Here is a 14,799-nt window from a genome sequence, read left to right as displayed (position 1 = left end):
CCCCCCGCCGCTAGTGAAGACAGCAGCTGGGGAACTTCTGCTTTCAGAATTTGGTTGGGACCCAGAGGACCTCCCTGGCCGACTCACCTCCTTCTGGAGCAGCACAGCCCTCTGCTTCTCAGCTGAATCTTTCACCAAACACCATCTAGAGATTGTTCTGCAACTACCTCAGAGAGGCCATCCTGTCTGTCCCCACCAAGGCCCTAAAGCAGGGCTACCTAATCCCATCTCAGCTCTTTTTGTATCCTTAATGGGGCCTGAAGCAATTTCTGGATCCCTCTCAAGGTACACAGAACGAAAGAAAGATTCAAACTGACTTACCCAGTTCTGCTATCTACCCAACCACATCACGCTATTGTGTTTACACTAATGTTGCCATCTCACGTCAGGGTAAGGGATCCCTGTAAGGTATTTTGCTTCTAATATTCCAAATAAGAAGTTGCAAAACTCTCTCTTCTTTTGTCCTTTTCCTTCATTAATCAATATATCTCCATTCTAAGATTTGGGCCCAGAAAAGGAATCTACAAAATGTGTATCCAAATTCTTTATCTCCCTTCTTTCCTCATTCCCATACATACCAAGCCTGAAGGGCCAGACAGGGATTCTTTATTTAATGTGGAAACCTTTATAGCCTACTCATGATAAATGCAAAAATAATTGTGGAAATAGTGCTTTGACCAGTAAGGAGGGGAACCTAATAAAAATGGTTTTATCTGCTCCACACAAGGGTATATTCATCCCATGGGCATGATCTTTAAGACACTGAAAAGAGTATACAGCATGATCTTTACCATACTATACATAGCCACATCATCTCGCCACCCCTGTCCCAGCTTCCCAGGCAGGTCTAAAGAGTGGATCTTGAGAACCTATTCCAACTCCGTTAGTAAATGGAATATACCAAAGAGAAATCTGTAATCCTAAAAACAGAGTGGTATCTTCTGATGGTAGAAAGAACCTTTAGGTATGACACAGGTAGCATAGGAAGGCAACATTCTGGGGTGAGAGGTGAGGGGGGGAGGGGTAGTGCCAATCAGAAATAGCAGCTCATGGAAAATAACAGTGGAATGTGCATGGAGGGAAGGGAGAGTGGGAGCAGTGTATGGATTAGCGTGTAGCAGTGGAAGGCTTGCAAACTGCAATGCCTGGATGCAGATGAAGAGCAGTCATCTCAGTAGGGCGAATGGTCATGTAGCCTGGGACCAGCAATGACTTGGCCAGTCAGTGGACACCAGTGTGATATGGAGGTCAATTTCAGAGGGTAGGTAAAATTGGGACCTGGAAGTGAAACTTGAGAACACCCTGGACAGGGGTATATTTACAGTAGTGGCTAAAGGGTCATCAGAGAACCTGAGTAGAGCATACAGCATAAAGAAAGTGTTATCCTATAACTGGGACCTGTGATCTTGCCCTTCTCTGAACTGCATGAGCCACACTTAAATCAGTCCATATACAGAATCACAGTAAGGTCCAATATTAGGGATCAAATAAAGAAATGAGAATTTAGTCAAAAACTGGAAAAGAAAAAAGACTTAGACGTGTTAGAGAGAGTATGGTAGATCAAAAATAGGTCCATGAGTTGGAAATTAGCTACATATCTAGTGTTATTACCTGCCCTGCTCATAAAAGCTCCAAGATTTTTCTCTTCATCTCCTCATCTGTTTTTCAGGTGAAGGTCACTGACTATTGGAGGTTTTGACTCTCTTCTACTTTTCCCCAAAGCTTCCAGGCAGGTCTAAAGAGTGGATCTTGAGCGCACTGAGTAAGAGCTCTGAGACTTCTGCCATTTTCTCTTCCAGTCTTTGACCTGTTCTTGTCAGTTAGACCTGCCAGATGTCTCATGAGTTCCCTCTGGAATCACTGAGGAAATGACCTCCCAACACTGAAGTGCTCCTGAGATCAGTATGTAGGGAAGTAAGACCAATCAGATTTAAAAAAAAAAAAAGGATCATTTGGAGCCACTTTCTTCAGGAGCATCTCACATAAGCATGGTCTTAGGCTCCCCAGAGCTCCCTGCTCTTGATATAGCATCTGCTTTCTCCCTATCTGCTAAATCCCTCTTTCCTGTGGCCTCCAGTGGGGCTGGCCAGAGGTCCAGTCAGACATGGTGCCTCCTCTTGCTATTCTAACAATGCTTCCTACCCCAGAATCTGCTGCTGTCTCTCATTTCAGCTGTCCCCATGTTCCCCTTGTGTGATGTAGTCAACAGCCCCCTCTGTCACAGACCTGTGTTTCACTTGGAAGCTTTTACTCCATCTGTTTATTTACTCATCTCAGCAGGACAACTGGAAATGGAAAGAGCAAATAGTCTAGTGCTTAGAATTATGTCCAGAGATATTTCTAGGGTTTGAAGGACAACTCAAAACAGAGATTGGTCTTCATTTCCCCAAAGCCTTCCATGAGTCCGCTCAAGCCTCTGTGCCTGCAGAAATGTGATACATTTCCTTCTTCATCATTTATTCGCTGTTAGTCATCAAAAGGCATCACAAAAGTTTTTGCATCTTTTGCCTGTCAACCAAGAAGTTGCATTTCCCCTCCAGTCACAACCCAAAAGACTCAAGTTACGATTTAAACTCACCAGGATGCTGGTATTGGGCAAGATGCCTTGTCTTTGTCATCAGAACTCTAGGCCCTGTGGTGGAGACCAGCCAAAGGGCCCATGATCCCTGTAATGAGCATGGTCCTGGAACAGCCAGAGGCCATAAAAATAGGCACAGGGAGGGATTCAGAAGAACATACATGTTTGTATTTCCCATTTTTAACAGCACGAATATTTTCTTTATCAGACTGTGAGGTCCAAAGTTTTGTATGTGCTTTTCCAGTCTTAAGGAATAGTGAGGAGTCTCTGGTCACATTTTTCCTCCACCGTTACTAATTCTACCAATCTCTCCACTGTCTGTAATGCCCCTTCTTTAGGTTGACCCCAGGACCAGAAGTTCTGGACCCTACATTTGAATTTTATATGGCATCATCAGAAATCTGATGTGATAGTTTGGGATTCCCTCACTGTAAAATGGGCCACTTAGTTTTATTTTCCATATTTCAAGAGTTGATGTTCGATACTATTATAAAAAAAAATAGAACTTTGAATTCTACAACAAAATTGATAGAGGTGATTGAATGTACTGCCATGTTACATACTCTTCCTTATGTCTGATAGCCACTCTCCTATTTCCCTCCAGTGCTGGACATAATTTTTAGGCAGGTGGTGGCACAGAAGGGAGCACATGATCCCCTTTACCACTCAGCCAAAGGGCCCATGATCCCTGTAATGAACTTTCTCCCACTAAAGGCGAAGAGTCTTCTTATCAACAGAGCAGACACCATGCCCTGGAATTTCATGCTGACTTCATCTGGTTTTAAACTGATTAAAAGTGTTTTGTTTTTGTTTTTAATAAAGGGGAAAGAATAAATGAGTAACAGACAGTAGCCACACTAAATTGCTCCCAGATGTTCTGCAGTTAGGCATAAAAGGTAAGCATGCTTTTCCAATCAGGCAGCTTCTTGTTTTAGAACCCAGGCAAGTTTCAAAAGAAGGCCAGCGTTTTACGGACTTTTCCAGATCATTTTCAAGATTCTGCAGACATTGGGTAACAATGTCAGTCAGCTGTACATTGCTGTGACCAAAATACCTGACAAGAACAATTTTAAGGAGAGAAAATTTATTTTGGCTCATGATTCCAGAGATTTAGTCCATGGTTGGCCAACTTGACAGAACGTCAAGGCAGAAGGGCCTCATGGAGAGCCACTGCTCCATTTATGGTGGCCAGGCAGCAGAGAGAGGGAGGAGGAAGGGGCCTCAGAGAAAAAGATGCCCCCAGTGACCCACCTTCTCCAGCCACGCCCCACCTGCTTATAGTTACCACCCGGTCAGTCCATTCAAACTAGGATGGACTAATAAGATTATAACTATCAAAATCTAATTATTTTACCTCTAAATATTCCTGCATTAACACAGGAGCTTTGGTGGGGGTGGGGACACCTTATATCCAAACCATAACAGTGGCTATTGGAAATTTCTGAAGTTTAAAAACAAAAACTAGCCTTGAAATAAAATCATTGGTTTATAAATCACTATTTTCTTAGACCCCTTCCCTGTCCCCTAGCTACCTACCACCCAGAAAGAAAGAGTCTTTAAGAAACACATGGAAGTCCAATGAATGAGAATACCTCCTGATTGTCTTACTAGTCTAGAAACTGCCGGTCACCTTAAATTAGCTTCATCTCTTGTTGCTTACTTGCCCTTGTTATAGAAGCCTATTAAAGCATCTTATTTCCTCCCTAGTACTATGGCTGGATTCTCTTTGGCACTGGTTCATCTCTAAGCTGTTGAATCTTCTTTTTGTGTTATGAAGTGAGGTCTCTCTCCATACCTGTCATTTTTGCTCACTGAGTTTCAATGGGTCTCTCTGCTCATCTGCTATGAGAATCTGTTTTGACTCCTCCAAACTATATGCCATTTTCTCCAGAATTTCTTAATGTCCTCTTCCACGTAGTCTGTCACAGTGGGAGACTTATCATGAGGTTTGGGGCTTATAGATGCCACTTTTCCCAGAATTCTGCATTGACATTGAAGCTCATATAGGTTCCAAATTCACATAGCTAATAAATGTTAGGGCCAGTATTAAAACCCAGCACATGCCGGATCCAGGCCTTTAATGCCTTAATGGATTATTAAATCCTCTTGTTGCAAGCATCTGACTACTGACTCTCTCATGGGACACATGAGTTCTTCGGAGAGTCCTGCAGAGGCCTCCATGCCTCACAGTACCTTATGTGGGAGAATTCACAGTCCCCAGCCCTTGATCTGAATCCCTGCTGGGCAGCCTGTGGTGTCTTACTGTTGGGGTTCTTTTGTCTGATGGCCGTTCTCTTGGTAACCTAGCAACCTTCCATAGCATCCCATGGATTCACATCTGAGGTGAGGTCCCTGCTGTCTAAGTGATGGCCAGTGCCACCTCTGGACCCTCCCTCTGCCTTTAGGCCCTAATGCTTGTGGTTCTTTTCAGAAAGTAATGTTATTTTTAAAAAAAATAAAAATAAAGACACTTTTCTTGGCTTTGTGTGCTAGTCTCTCAATTCTTAGTTGAAAAGAGCTGCATTAGACATTTTATAATCCCCTACACAAAAATCATTCAAGCATGAGGAAAATCTAGAGAAATAGCTCATCTCCTGGCCTCTGATTTTTACTGGGATGCTTTCCACCTTCATTTGAAGGCCAAGAACCAAAACTGTGTGCCTGTGTACAGAGCCTGCTTAATGGAACAAAGAGGAAGCTAGTAATGTTCCTCTGGACATTGCAAGGAAAAAAGTGTCGTGTGTGTGTGTGTGTTTATGTCTGTGATTACATATTTTCTATAATCATTTACTTTAGAAATTGAGAGCATGAAAACAACTGGCTTAAAAATTTCAAATATAAGGGGATCCATGCTATGAATGGAAAATACCAGTATTTTCATGGAATGAGTGCCATACATTCAGAATAGACTAATTCACCCCAAATCAGTTCACCTAATACCAGTTTACCTAAACCCACTTTACCTAATTTGTTACCCTTATCAGAATTAAAAATTTAAAATTTTTCCAGATAATATAGCCAAACAGTCTTGACTTGTTTTGTATTTTTAATACTATAACACATATTATGTAGGTCATTGTGGTTGGTCATTGTGTTTTTTTCTCTTTTATCCAATTTAGAACACTTGCAGGATGCTTTATTCAATTTGACAAAAATGACTACTTTTAAAACATTTTTGTAAGAAAACAACCTTGAACCATACATTCAAGGTTGCAAAAATTGTGTTGTCACCAATCCCTGTGATGTAAAAAAAGTAATCAGAAATACAAACTTGTTGTATTTCAAGGAAACTAACTTTTTAGAATTCTTAAAAATGCCAAAAGAATTGCACCCAACCCAAATGGATCTAACATCTTCCAAGAAAGCTAGACCTTGACATTCAGAGAAATTCTAATGCAGCAAATTGGTTTTAGACAAAGTACGTTTCACATTTTGCTTTAATAATGGGAGTAGGGAACAAGGAGAAAATTGGCCACAAAACACTTGGTAAAGCATATGAATCTTTAATTTCTCCAAAAGAAGTTGGAATAATTCAGAAAGGAAGGCCACTTCATAGCCTCCCAGGGCCCTCATACTGGAAGAGGGTCTGAGTAGGATCATGTAGCTCACCCCAGGAGAGGCAGGACCACCTCACAGCGCCCTGAACTGTACTCCCACGGGCATAACTGGCTACATAATTTATGGAGTTAACTGCAAAATGAAAATGTTAAAAAATAGTATTTCAAGAAGAGCATTAAAGTAGTCATAGGAGAGTATGGAACCCTGTGTAACTGACCACCCAGGCCACATACCCAGAAGGCCAGCATGGGCACCTCCATTTGAAAAGAATACAATTCCCAGGACAGTATTTTCTTAATCTCCTTTCTTCAGATCTGCCTGTTAATGCAGGATCTAGCCTCCAATAGAAGCAGAAAACTTAACAGAGCCTTAGAGATTGAAACTCTTTCAAACCATAAGATGAAAATGTACTAACTTTCTTTTTCCCCTCTTTTTAAATGTGATTTCTTATGGGAACTTCCTTTCCTGTTAATAGAATGGAGGTAAGAAACTATTTTTATACTCATGTTTTGCTTGCTTGTGTTTTTTTTTTTGTTTATTACTTGATACACCATTAATTGTCTGCTATGTGTTGAGTGTTAGAAATTTTTTGAAAGTAGAGGATAGGAAAGGCAGCAGAATACAACAGACACTAGTATGGCAACATGTAAATCAATGGATGTGTAACTGATGTGATTCTGCAATCTGTATACGGGGTAAAAATGGGAGTTCATAACCCACTTGAATCAAAGTGTGAAATATGATATATCAAGAACTATGTAATGTTTTGAACAACCAACAATAAAAAATTTAAAAAAATAAAAAAATAAAAATAAAAAAAAGTTTCTAATTTCTAAGGCTTTTAATGCTCTGACTAGATGATGGCAATGATGAAGATAAGGAGAGCAGAATCAAGAACTCCAGTCATTGCCTAACAAAATTTGTTCTAAATCTTGTCCAAAGTCATATAGCTTTGATGTATTTGTTTGCCCAAGGAATAAATAGATGCTGAATTACTATGTGGGTTCTAAGAGACAGCACTGACTCTTACGAACTTCACAGTGAAGACAAGTATCTGCTGAAGGGATATATAATGTAAGCGTGACCACAGAGATTTTTGACTGGTGATCTTTTGCATGTGATGTTATTCCTTCACACCCAGCTAAAGTTGTGTTTCTCTGCCTGTGGTTCTTGGGACTGCTGATGAGCCAATCCTAGAAACAACTGGTCCTCTTGCTCATTTGAACAGTGGAACAGTTGCTGTGAGCTCCTTTCTAAATTTTTTTCTAAACAATAGGTTTAGGAGATTGAGGGACAAAATGGCCTAATTTACCTCCATGTCTTGGGTCTAAGATTTGATCATAGTGTGACATTTGAGGTATACAAGTTTCTTCAAAAAAGTAGATGGCTGGGTGGGATGGTACACACCTGTAATTCCAGTGACTCAAGAGACTGAGGCAGAAGAATCACAAATTCAAAGCCAGCCTCAGCAACGTAGTGAGACCCTGCCTCAAAATTCTATCTATCTATCTATCTATCTATCTATCTAACTATATATCTCTATCTATATAGATATAGATATAGATATAGATATAGATATAGATATATAGACTGGGACATAGCTCAGTGGTAGCGCACCCTAGGTTCAGTGTGCACCCTAGGTTCAGTGTGCAGTATTGGGGGGAAAAAGAAAGAAAGGGGAAATAGCTAGAACACTGAAAGTGTGATTAGCAGTCAATAGATAAATACTTCATAGCTATGTATATAGATAAATATTTTTAGATATATAATATATACTTGGGGTGGGGGAGTCCTATATATCCATATGCTTAAATTATGGAGCTCATCCAAGCATAGCAATGCTACCCAAAGCCAAGTCCTTAATAATCACAGGAACATCATACATCATGTGGAAAACTTATAATAATTATACACTTTGTGTATGTATAGGTTTTCCCAATGTACAAAGGTTTTCACAAGCTAATGGTCTTCAGGCTATTAGGAAGAAAAAACAAAATATAAACCAAGATCTAGTTTTTATTTAAAATCCATTTCTTTTCCCCTTCTTGTTTGTTTTTGTAGTACTTGCGATGGAACCCAGAGGTATTCTACCACTGGGCTACAGCCCCAGCACTTTTTATTTTTTATTTTGAGACAGGGTCTTACTATGTTGCTCAGGCTGGCCTGGAGCTGTCAATTCTCCTATCTCAGCCTCCTCAGTCACTGGGACTTCAGGCATGTGCCACCATACTCGGCTTTTCCTATTTTGGTTCTTTCTTTTGCACTACGTAGCCAATGCCCCCCCAAAAGTGAGCATTCAATTCTATTAAGACACACTGAAGTCGTTTTCCAGCATCAGAAATCCAGAGAGATGGATTGATTATAAGATGATTATTAATACTCCTTACCTCTGAGGCTATTTTCCTTAGTATTTTCTTTTAGTATACTTTTTCTTTGTTCCGATTTTTTTTCCCCAAAAGACATGTTTTATTGTGTACTTAGAGGGAAAAATCAAGAATGTCTTTTATTTCTAAAAATATTCATGGAGATATAAAAAGTAACAGTACTCAGTAGTTAACACATGACACCATCAGAACCTGGATGGCTAATTAGGAGTTTCCAGACCCTTTGGGAAATATTCAACTTTTATATGATGAGGTCATTTCCATTAATGAGTAGGGTTACACCAATGTTTATTCATCCTCCCTTTATACCAGGATATATGAATATGTGAGATGATTTTATAAACCAGTTTTAGCTATTTCTCGTTATTATCTATTATTAAGTTTATTAAAGCACAGCATGCTTGCTTCTCTGAAACTTTCTTAGCGTCACTATGGATTGGGGGCCCTACACAGGTAAGGCATAAATTATTTCTCTGGTTGTTTCTGACCAGAGAAATTCACACAGGTTTGAATGGGAGTTTTATTTATTTATTTTATTCAAAGCCTCTATTTTAAAAATACCCAGCAAATGAAATGATAAGGAAAAAATAATCCTGACTAATTAGTGAAAGGTTGGTCCAAATTAAAGGAAGATGCTATGCTACAAAATATCATTTTAAAGTATATAGATAGCTGTGTTTCTTAGACATTTGTTGTTTTATCTGAATGTGCTGTCTCATTCTAATGATTTTTTTTAAAGACTAGCCAATGCTGATTTGTAAAGCACCGATTTTTCAAATTCAAATAGGGTAGCTTAACAATTTTGAAGTTTCTCACAAATTTCAATGTGTTTAATTGTCTCACTTTAAATCTTTTATATAAAGGTAATGAAATGCTAATTTCTAACTGTTGTACAAATCTGATGACAATACAATGTAAGAGTTTTCTGTCATTGTTAGTAATAGAGATCTAATGGAAAGCATAAGAATATACTGAGACCATCACAGTGCTTACACTTTACAAGAGTTCAATACATATCTGTCAATTGAATGTGAGTTGTTATAATTATTACAGATACTATCATATTGCATGAAGTAGACAGGTGGATATGTAATAGCACCAGCAGTAATTTCCATTTTCCCAATTATCCTTTTCAGCTGTTATAGAAAATAAGTCTTTAATGTTATTCTTGTGCTGCCTCTATAGGATTATGTTTTTTTCCATATATTACCAATTAACACATAATGATCTGACCTCAGAATAATTACTTGTCTCATTTTACCAAGCAGAGCATTTGGGGCACTGAGTGACCCTGCAATTTCCCCCAAGACATGGGATGAGAAACTATCAAAGCTAAAGATGCTACTTAGCTCCTCCGAAAGTCATATGCCATGCTTTCTTCTCCATGCATGGCTTTTTCTTTAGTGGAATTCTGGGGAGATGTGTGGGTGAGAGAATTTAAATATGCAAGGTGTGTCAGAGATGCAAGTGTTCTGCAAAGATTGGCTACTTAACTCTCCTAACACGTAAATAAACAATGTTCTTAAAGCTGCAAGCTTTTTGGATCAGAGCAATTATTATGTTATCGAATGCTATCTTTTGTTAACCATCATGATGAATGTTTTTTCCAATGCATTTCTTTTTTTTTTTTTAAATTTAGCTGTTTTGTAAGAAGTGGGTGAGCTGACCTCACCCAAACCAGTAGAATTCTATTTATAAAGTAAGTAACAAAAATACCCAAATCTATTCAGTCCTTGACCGTTCCCAAAGCTTTCCATGCCCGTGATCACATTTGGCCTTCACATAATAGCCCTCTAGAATGGCTAGAGATGATATAATTGCAGCTGGAAATGAAGACAATATTCACATGGAACATTTCAAACAGTTTGCAAGTGCACTGCTCTCCTATTTCTGTGATGCAGATGTGAAATTGAAAAAAAAAAAAAAAAACATAGAATGAATGCCAAGAAATAGCATGTGATGGGAATGTTGTTCATTTCTTCCTTTAGTAAACCACAGAAAGATTACAAAGGCTACTGCGCCCAGTACAGAGGGGAGGTGTGCGATGCAGTCCTGGCAAAAGATGCTCTTGTGTTTTTCAACACCTCCTACGCGGACCCCGAGGAGGCCCAGGAGCTACTGGTTCACACAGCATGGAATGAACTGAAAGCCATGAGCCCACTCTGCCGGCAGGCTGCAGAGGCTCTGCTGTGCAGCCACGTTTTCCCAGAGTGCAGTCCTGGGGGAGTGCCTACTCCCACCCCCATTTGCAGGTAAAACTTCACAAACATGTAAATGAGAAACTTCCATGGTTGTGTCTTCAAACAGGAAGTTTTCAAAAGAAGTTGTCATTTGCCATAGAAAAGACAAAAGCTGGCTTTCAACCAAAAGAGGAGGTGATTCCCAGGATAAAATTCCTACCAAGTGAATCACTGATGATGATCTATAATACAAAGACACTGAACTTCTAGAAAAATGTCATAAAAGATATAATATTCTATTACTCTTGCAGTGTTCACATTATTGTCCTATTTATAAATAGTCCTGCTTCCTGCAAAATAAAAAGAGAAATCCTAAACTCACATGGGCTCCAATAGTAAGACTTATCAAAAAATGCTGGCTTTTGAATCAAATAGAACAAATTTCAAATATGGTTAGTTCTCATTTTTAGATGTATATGATCTTAGGCTAAACTTCAGTTTTCCTCATCTGTACCATAGAGTCGAGGGGAGTAAAGGATGAATTGCACCCATAATATGTATTAGAAACCAGATAGAGTGTTATTCTTCCTGGACTTTCTTTAAAAAAAAAAAAAGCATGAAAACTACCAACATTGAATACATTTCTGCTTCTATTTTGGGGTGGAAACTTAACTATTTAAATTAACATAATTTTAGGGCTCGGTCGTTCTTGACAATGCAAAGTCAGTGTTTGTTGACACTGTCAGAGTAATATAATTTGTTTCTTCACCTAAGAAGATTGTATTGTGATCAGGCATGACATGAAAAATTTCTGGGAATAAAAAAGGGAAAGAGAAGGAAAGAAAAACTAAAGAGAATGGGGGAAAGAGTGGTGAGAAGAAGCAAAAAATTATTCTTACAGGAAATTAAGAAATATTTTTCAAATGCCCTTGTAGTTATTTGAAAAAAGAAAAAACAAAAACAAATGAGTCTGTTGAATGCCTCTTTTAAAATTTACATTTCTGTTTCTTAAGCTTCTTTAGAGAGTTCTCAAAATTGTATGGTTGGAGTTCTGCTCAATAATGAAGCCCTTTAACTAGAAAGTAGCACACATATAATACATAAGAAGTGTAACTAACAACAGTATGCGACAGTAGATTCTATCAGCCTTTTCCGTAGCACTGCTTATGTAATCTGTGGTTGTCACTGTCACTGGGATAGTTACCATACTAACGCAGTGACAGATGAATCAGCTCAACGCTATGGACAGTTGCTGAAGAGAAATAATAATTTGATTAGAAATGTGTTTCCTTTTTTTGTGATAGTCATTGTGGTTTTCTGATTATAAAACATATCATTCTATTGCATAAAGATCAGAATATTTATAAAGTCACAAAGAAGAAAATTAAAATCTTCTGTGTGCTTGATACTTTTAGGTCTTTTTAAAAAAGTTTTCAGTTTATAGTCTGTACCCATTTTTCTACTAGTTTGCTCTCTCATATCTAATAAAATTGTAAGATTATAATTTAACTATTTATTTATGTTTGCAAATTATTTTTCTCATTGCAAAATGAGCCTCTGCCTTTGATTCAGTTCTTTTTTTTCTTTTAATTTTTAAATTATGGGTACTTTTATATGTATACAAGTAGAGATCATTGTTCAAAGATTGCCCATGTACCTGTCACTCAGTTTAAATCAACTCATACTCAATCTCAGTTCATTCCCACTCACCCAGCCCACTGCAGCACCATCCCAGATTACTTATTTTGAAGTATATCATAGATATTTTATTATTCCATCTATAAACATTTTGCTGTGTGTCTCAGAAAGAGGAACAACTATTTTATGTAGGTCATTTCTTGAGGCAAAATTTGTTAATTCATTTTTTTGGTAGTGAAATCAGTTAACCTTTCACGTGCCCTAATTTATTAGATACCTGTTTTATAAGTTTTTCTTATGATTTTAGTTTAGGAAAAGTAGACTCTTAAACTTACTCCATGGAGTGAGTCAGTTGTCCACTGCCACATTATCAGTTTTTCTATCCTTTCTCTTTCATTGTAAAATAATGCATTTATCATAACACCAATAAGCCATGCCTCGGTGCCCTCTTTACAATATCATGCATGCTGGACTGTTCTAGGTTGAAGCTTTCAAGCACTTCTTTCATAATGAGTTTCGTGCTTTGCATCCATTTGACACAGTCATGCTATCCCAAGCTTTGCCATTGCATCGGATAAAAATCTCATCTAAAAATGAACCTTATTTTATGAAAATTCCAGTTTGGCTTTCATTACACAGATTCAGACAAACATCAGAAAGTATAATATTGTATTCATATGATATCATTAGCAATGAATGGTTTTATCTTTTAAAAAATGTTTACTTGTAATGCAATTATTTTTATGTAGGAAATTTTGAAAGGTGTTGACAAAGTCAACAGGTAAATTTCATTTAAAATTTGATTAGAATAACAAAAAGTTTATAAAATTCAATTTGAGAGAAGTGCTGTGTTTACTGAGTATTCCCACCCAGAAGCATGCTACATCATTCCTTTTAATAAGATCGTGCTTAGCCTGTTAGTAAAGTTTGGTGATTTCCTTCACATTGCTTTTTCTTATTAAGTTTATGGTTAGGCGTGGTTTATGGTTTCAGTTACTGTAACATGAGTACTAATTACAATATAATTGTGCCCCTGGACTAGAATGTCAACAGAACAGTGATACAGTTACCTCCCTCATTCCTTATTGTGATAAATTGTTATTAATTTCCTTAGAATTTTGAAATTTTAGAGTTGAGCTATGTCATTTTCTGGAAGATTTCAATGAAATGTTTTGAATGCCATATTCTTTTATTGAGATATTTAGCTGGTAGAAGTATAGTTTACATACAGCAAACTGAACCTCATTTAAACATCAAGTTCAGTCTTGACACAGGTACACAAGTCTGTAGCCACTGGTCCAGGAAAGACAGAATGTTTTTACCCCCATAAAATGCACACACGCTCATTCTAATCAATGATCCCGAAAGGCATCTGCTGTTCTGATTTTTCTGACTATGGATTAGTTTTGCTTGTTCCTGAATTTTACACTCATGTACCATTTCTTATCTGGCTTCTTCTGCTCAGCAAAGTGTCACGTTTTTGACATTCATCCATGTTGCTGCATGTGGCAGTTGTTTGTTTGTTTTTATTGCTGATTTTACTTATTGGGGTGGTGGAGGTGAGCAAATAATTAGGGACAAGCTCTTCCTGTCACTGCCTAAGAACTTTAAAGCAATTAATGTGAACAACTGCAGCATCAAAAGGAAAGTTATGATAGACATGTCAGGCCACTCAAGATTACCCACTCATTAATACGAGCCAGACACCAGCTTTTGGACAAGGAAATATTTAGAGTATATTCATGCAGTTCTTAGTCTGTTCCAATTTTTTGGCATTATATCTTCTAATGATTGAGAGGGATCAAGTCTTGTCAATTATAAATCACGAATCCTTATCCACACACTGGGTATTTTTTCCTCTTTATTTAAGACGTTCTTGTTAGTGTATAATAAAGCTACTATTTTTATTTTATGGTATCAACCATCTTACAGAATTCTATTAGATTTTTTGGTTGATAGTCTTGTGGTTTCTCTGCCAGAAATAATATGATCTATAGATAATGATAGACCTCTTTCTTAATTAGAATCTCCTTTCTTAACTAAAATTTAGGAAATTTTACCAGAATTAAAATTGAGGGCTGGGGATGTGGCTCAAGCGGTAGTGCGCTCACTTGGCATGCGCGGGGTGCTGGGTTCGATCCTCAGCACCACATAAAATAAAATAAAGATGTTGTGTCCACCGAAAACTGAAAAATAAATATTAAAAAATTCTCTCTCCTTAAAAAATATTGAATTTTATCTCTTTATATGTTAGCACAAAAAAGATATTTATTGAGAAAACATCTAACATTTATATCCTATGTTGGTTTATATGCATGAGGCCACAGATGTTCTTTTTTTAAGATTTAAAGTAATTGATTTTTTTAAGGAAAAAATTCCTTTCATTGGGATCTGAATTTTACTAGCATAGCAGAGTTAAATATCTCCTAAATCTGTAAGTCAATTGAGTGTGCTATTGTCC

At 37.7% G+C, this 14,799-nt stretch overlaps 1 protein-coding gene across 4 annotated transcripts in view; it reads left to right on the top strand.

Annotated features, from left to right (window-relative positions):
- The window catches only part of Musk (muscle associated receptor tyrosine kinase), a 93,440-nt gene that overhangs the window by 62,517 nt on the left and 16,124 nt on the right, over positions 1-14,799 (top strand). For all 4 annotated transcript variants that reach the window (XM_048783226.1, XM_015492207.2, XM_048783225.1 and 1 more), the window contains 2 exons: positions 6,612-6,618; positions 10,509-10,772. In XM_048783226.1, coding sequence (XP_048639183.1) covers positions 6,612-6,618; positions 10,509-10,772 — 271 coding nt within the window. The remainder of the gene's footprint in view (positions 1-6,611; positions 6,619-10,508; positions 10,773-14,799) is intronic.

This window comes from Marmota marmota, unplaced genomic scaffold (genome assembly GCF_001458135.2).
Source record: "Marmota marmota marmota unplaced genomic scaffold, marMar, whole genome shotgun sequence".
Taxonomy (NCBI): domain Eukaryota; kingdom Metazoa; phylum Chordata; class Mammalia; order Rodentia; family Sciuridae; genus Marmota; species Marmota marmota.
Note: the sequence above shows the minus strand (reverse complement) of the source record. Positions and strands in the feature narration are given on the sequence as shown.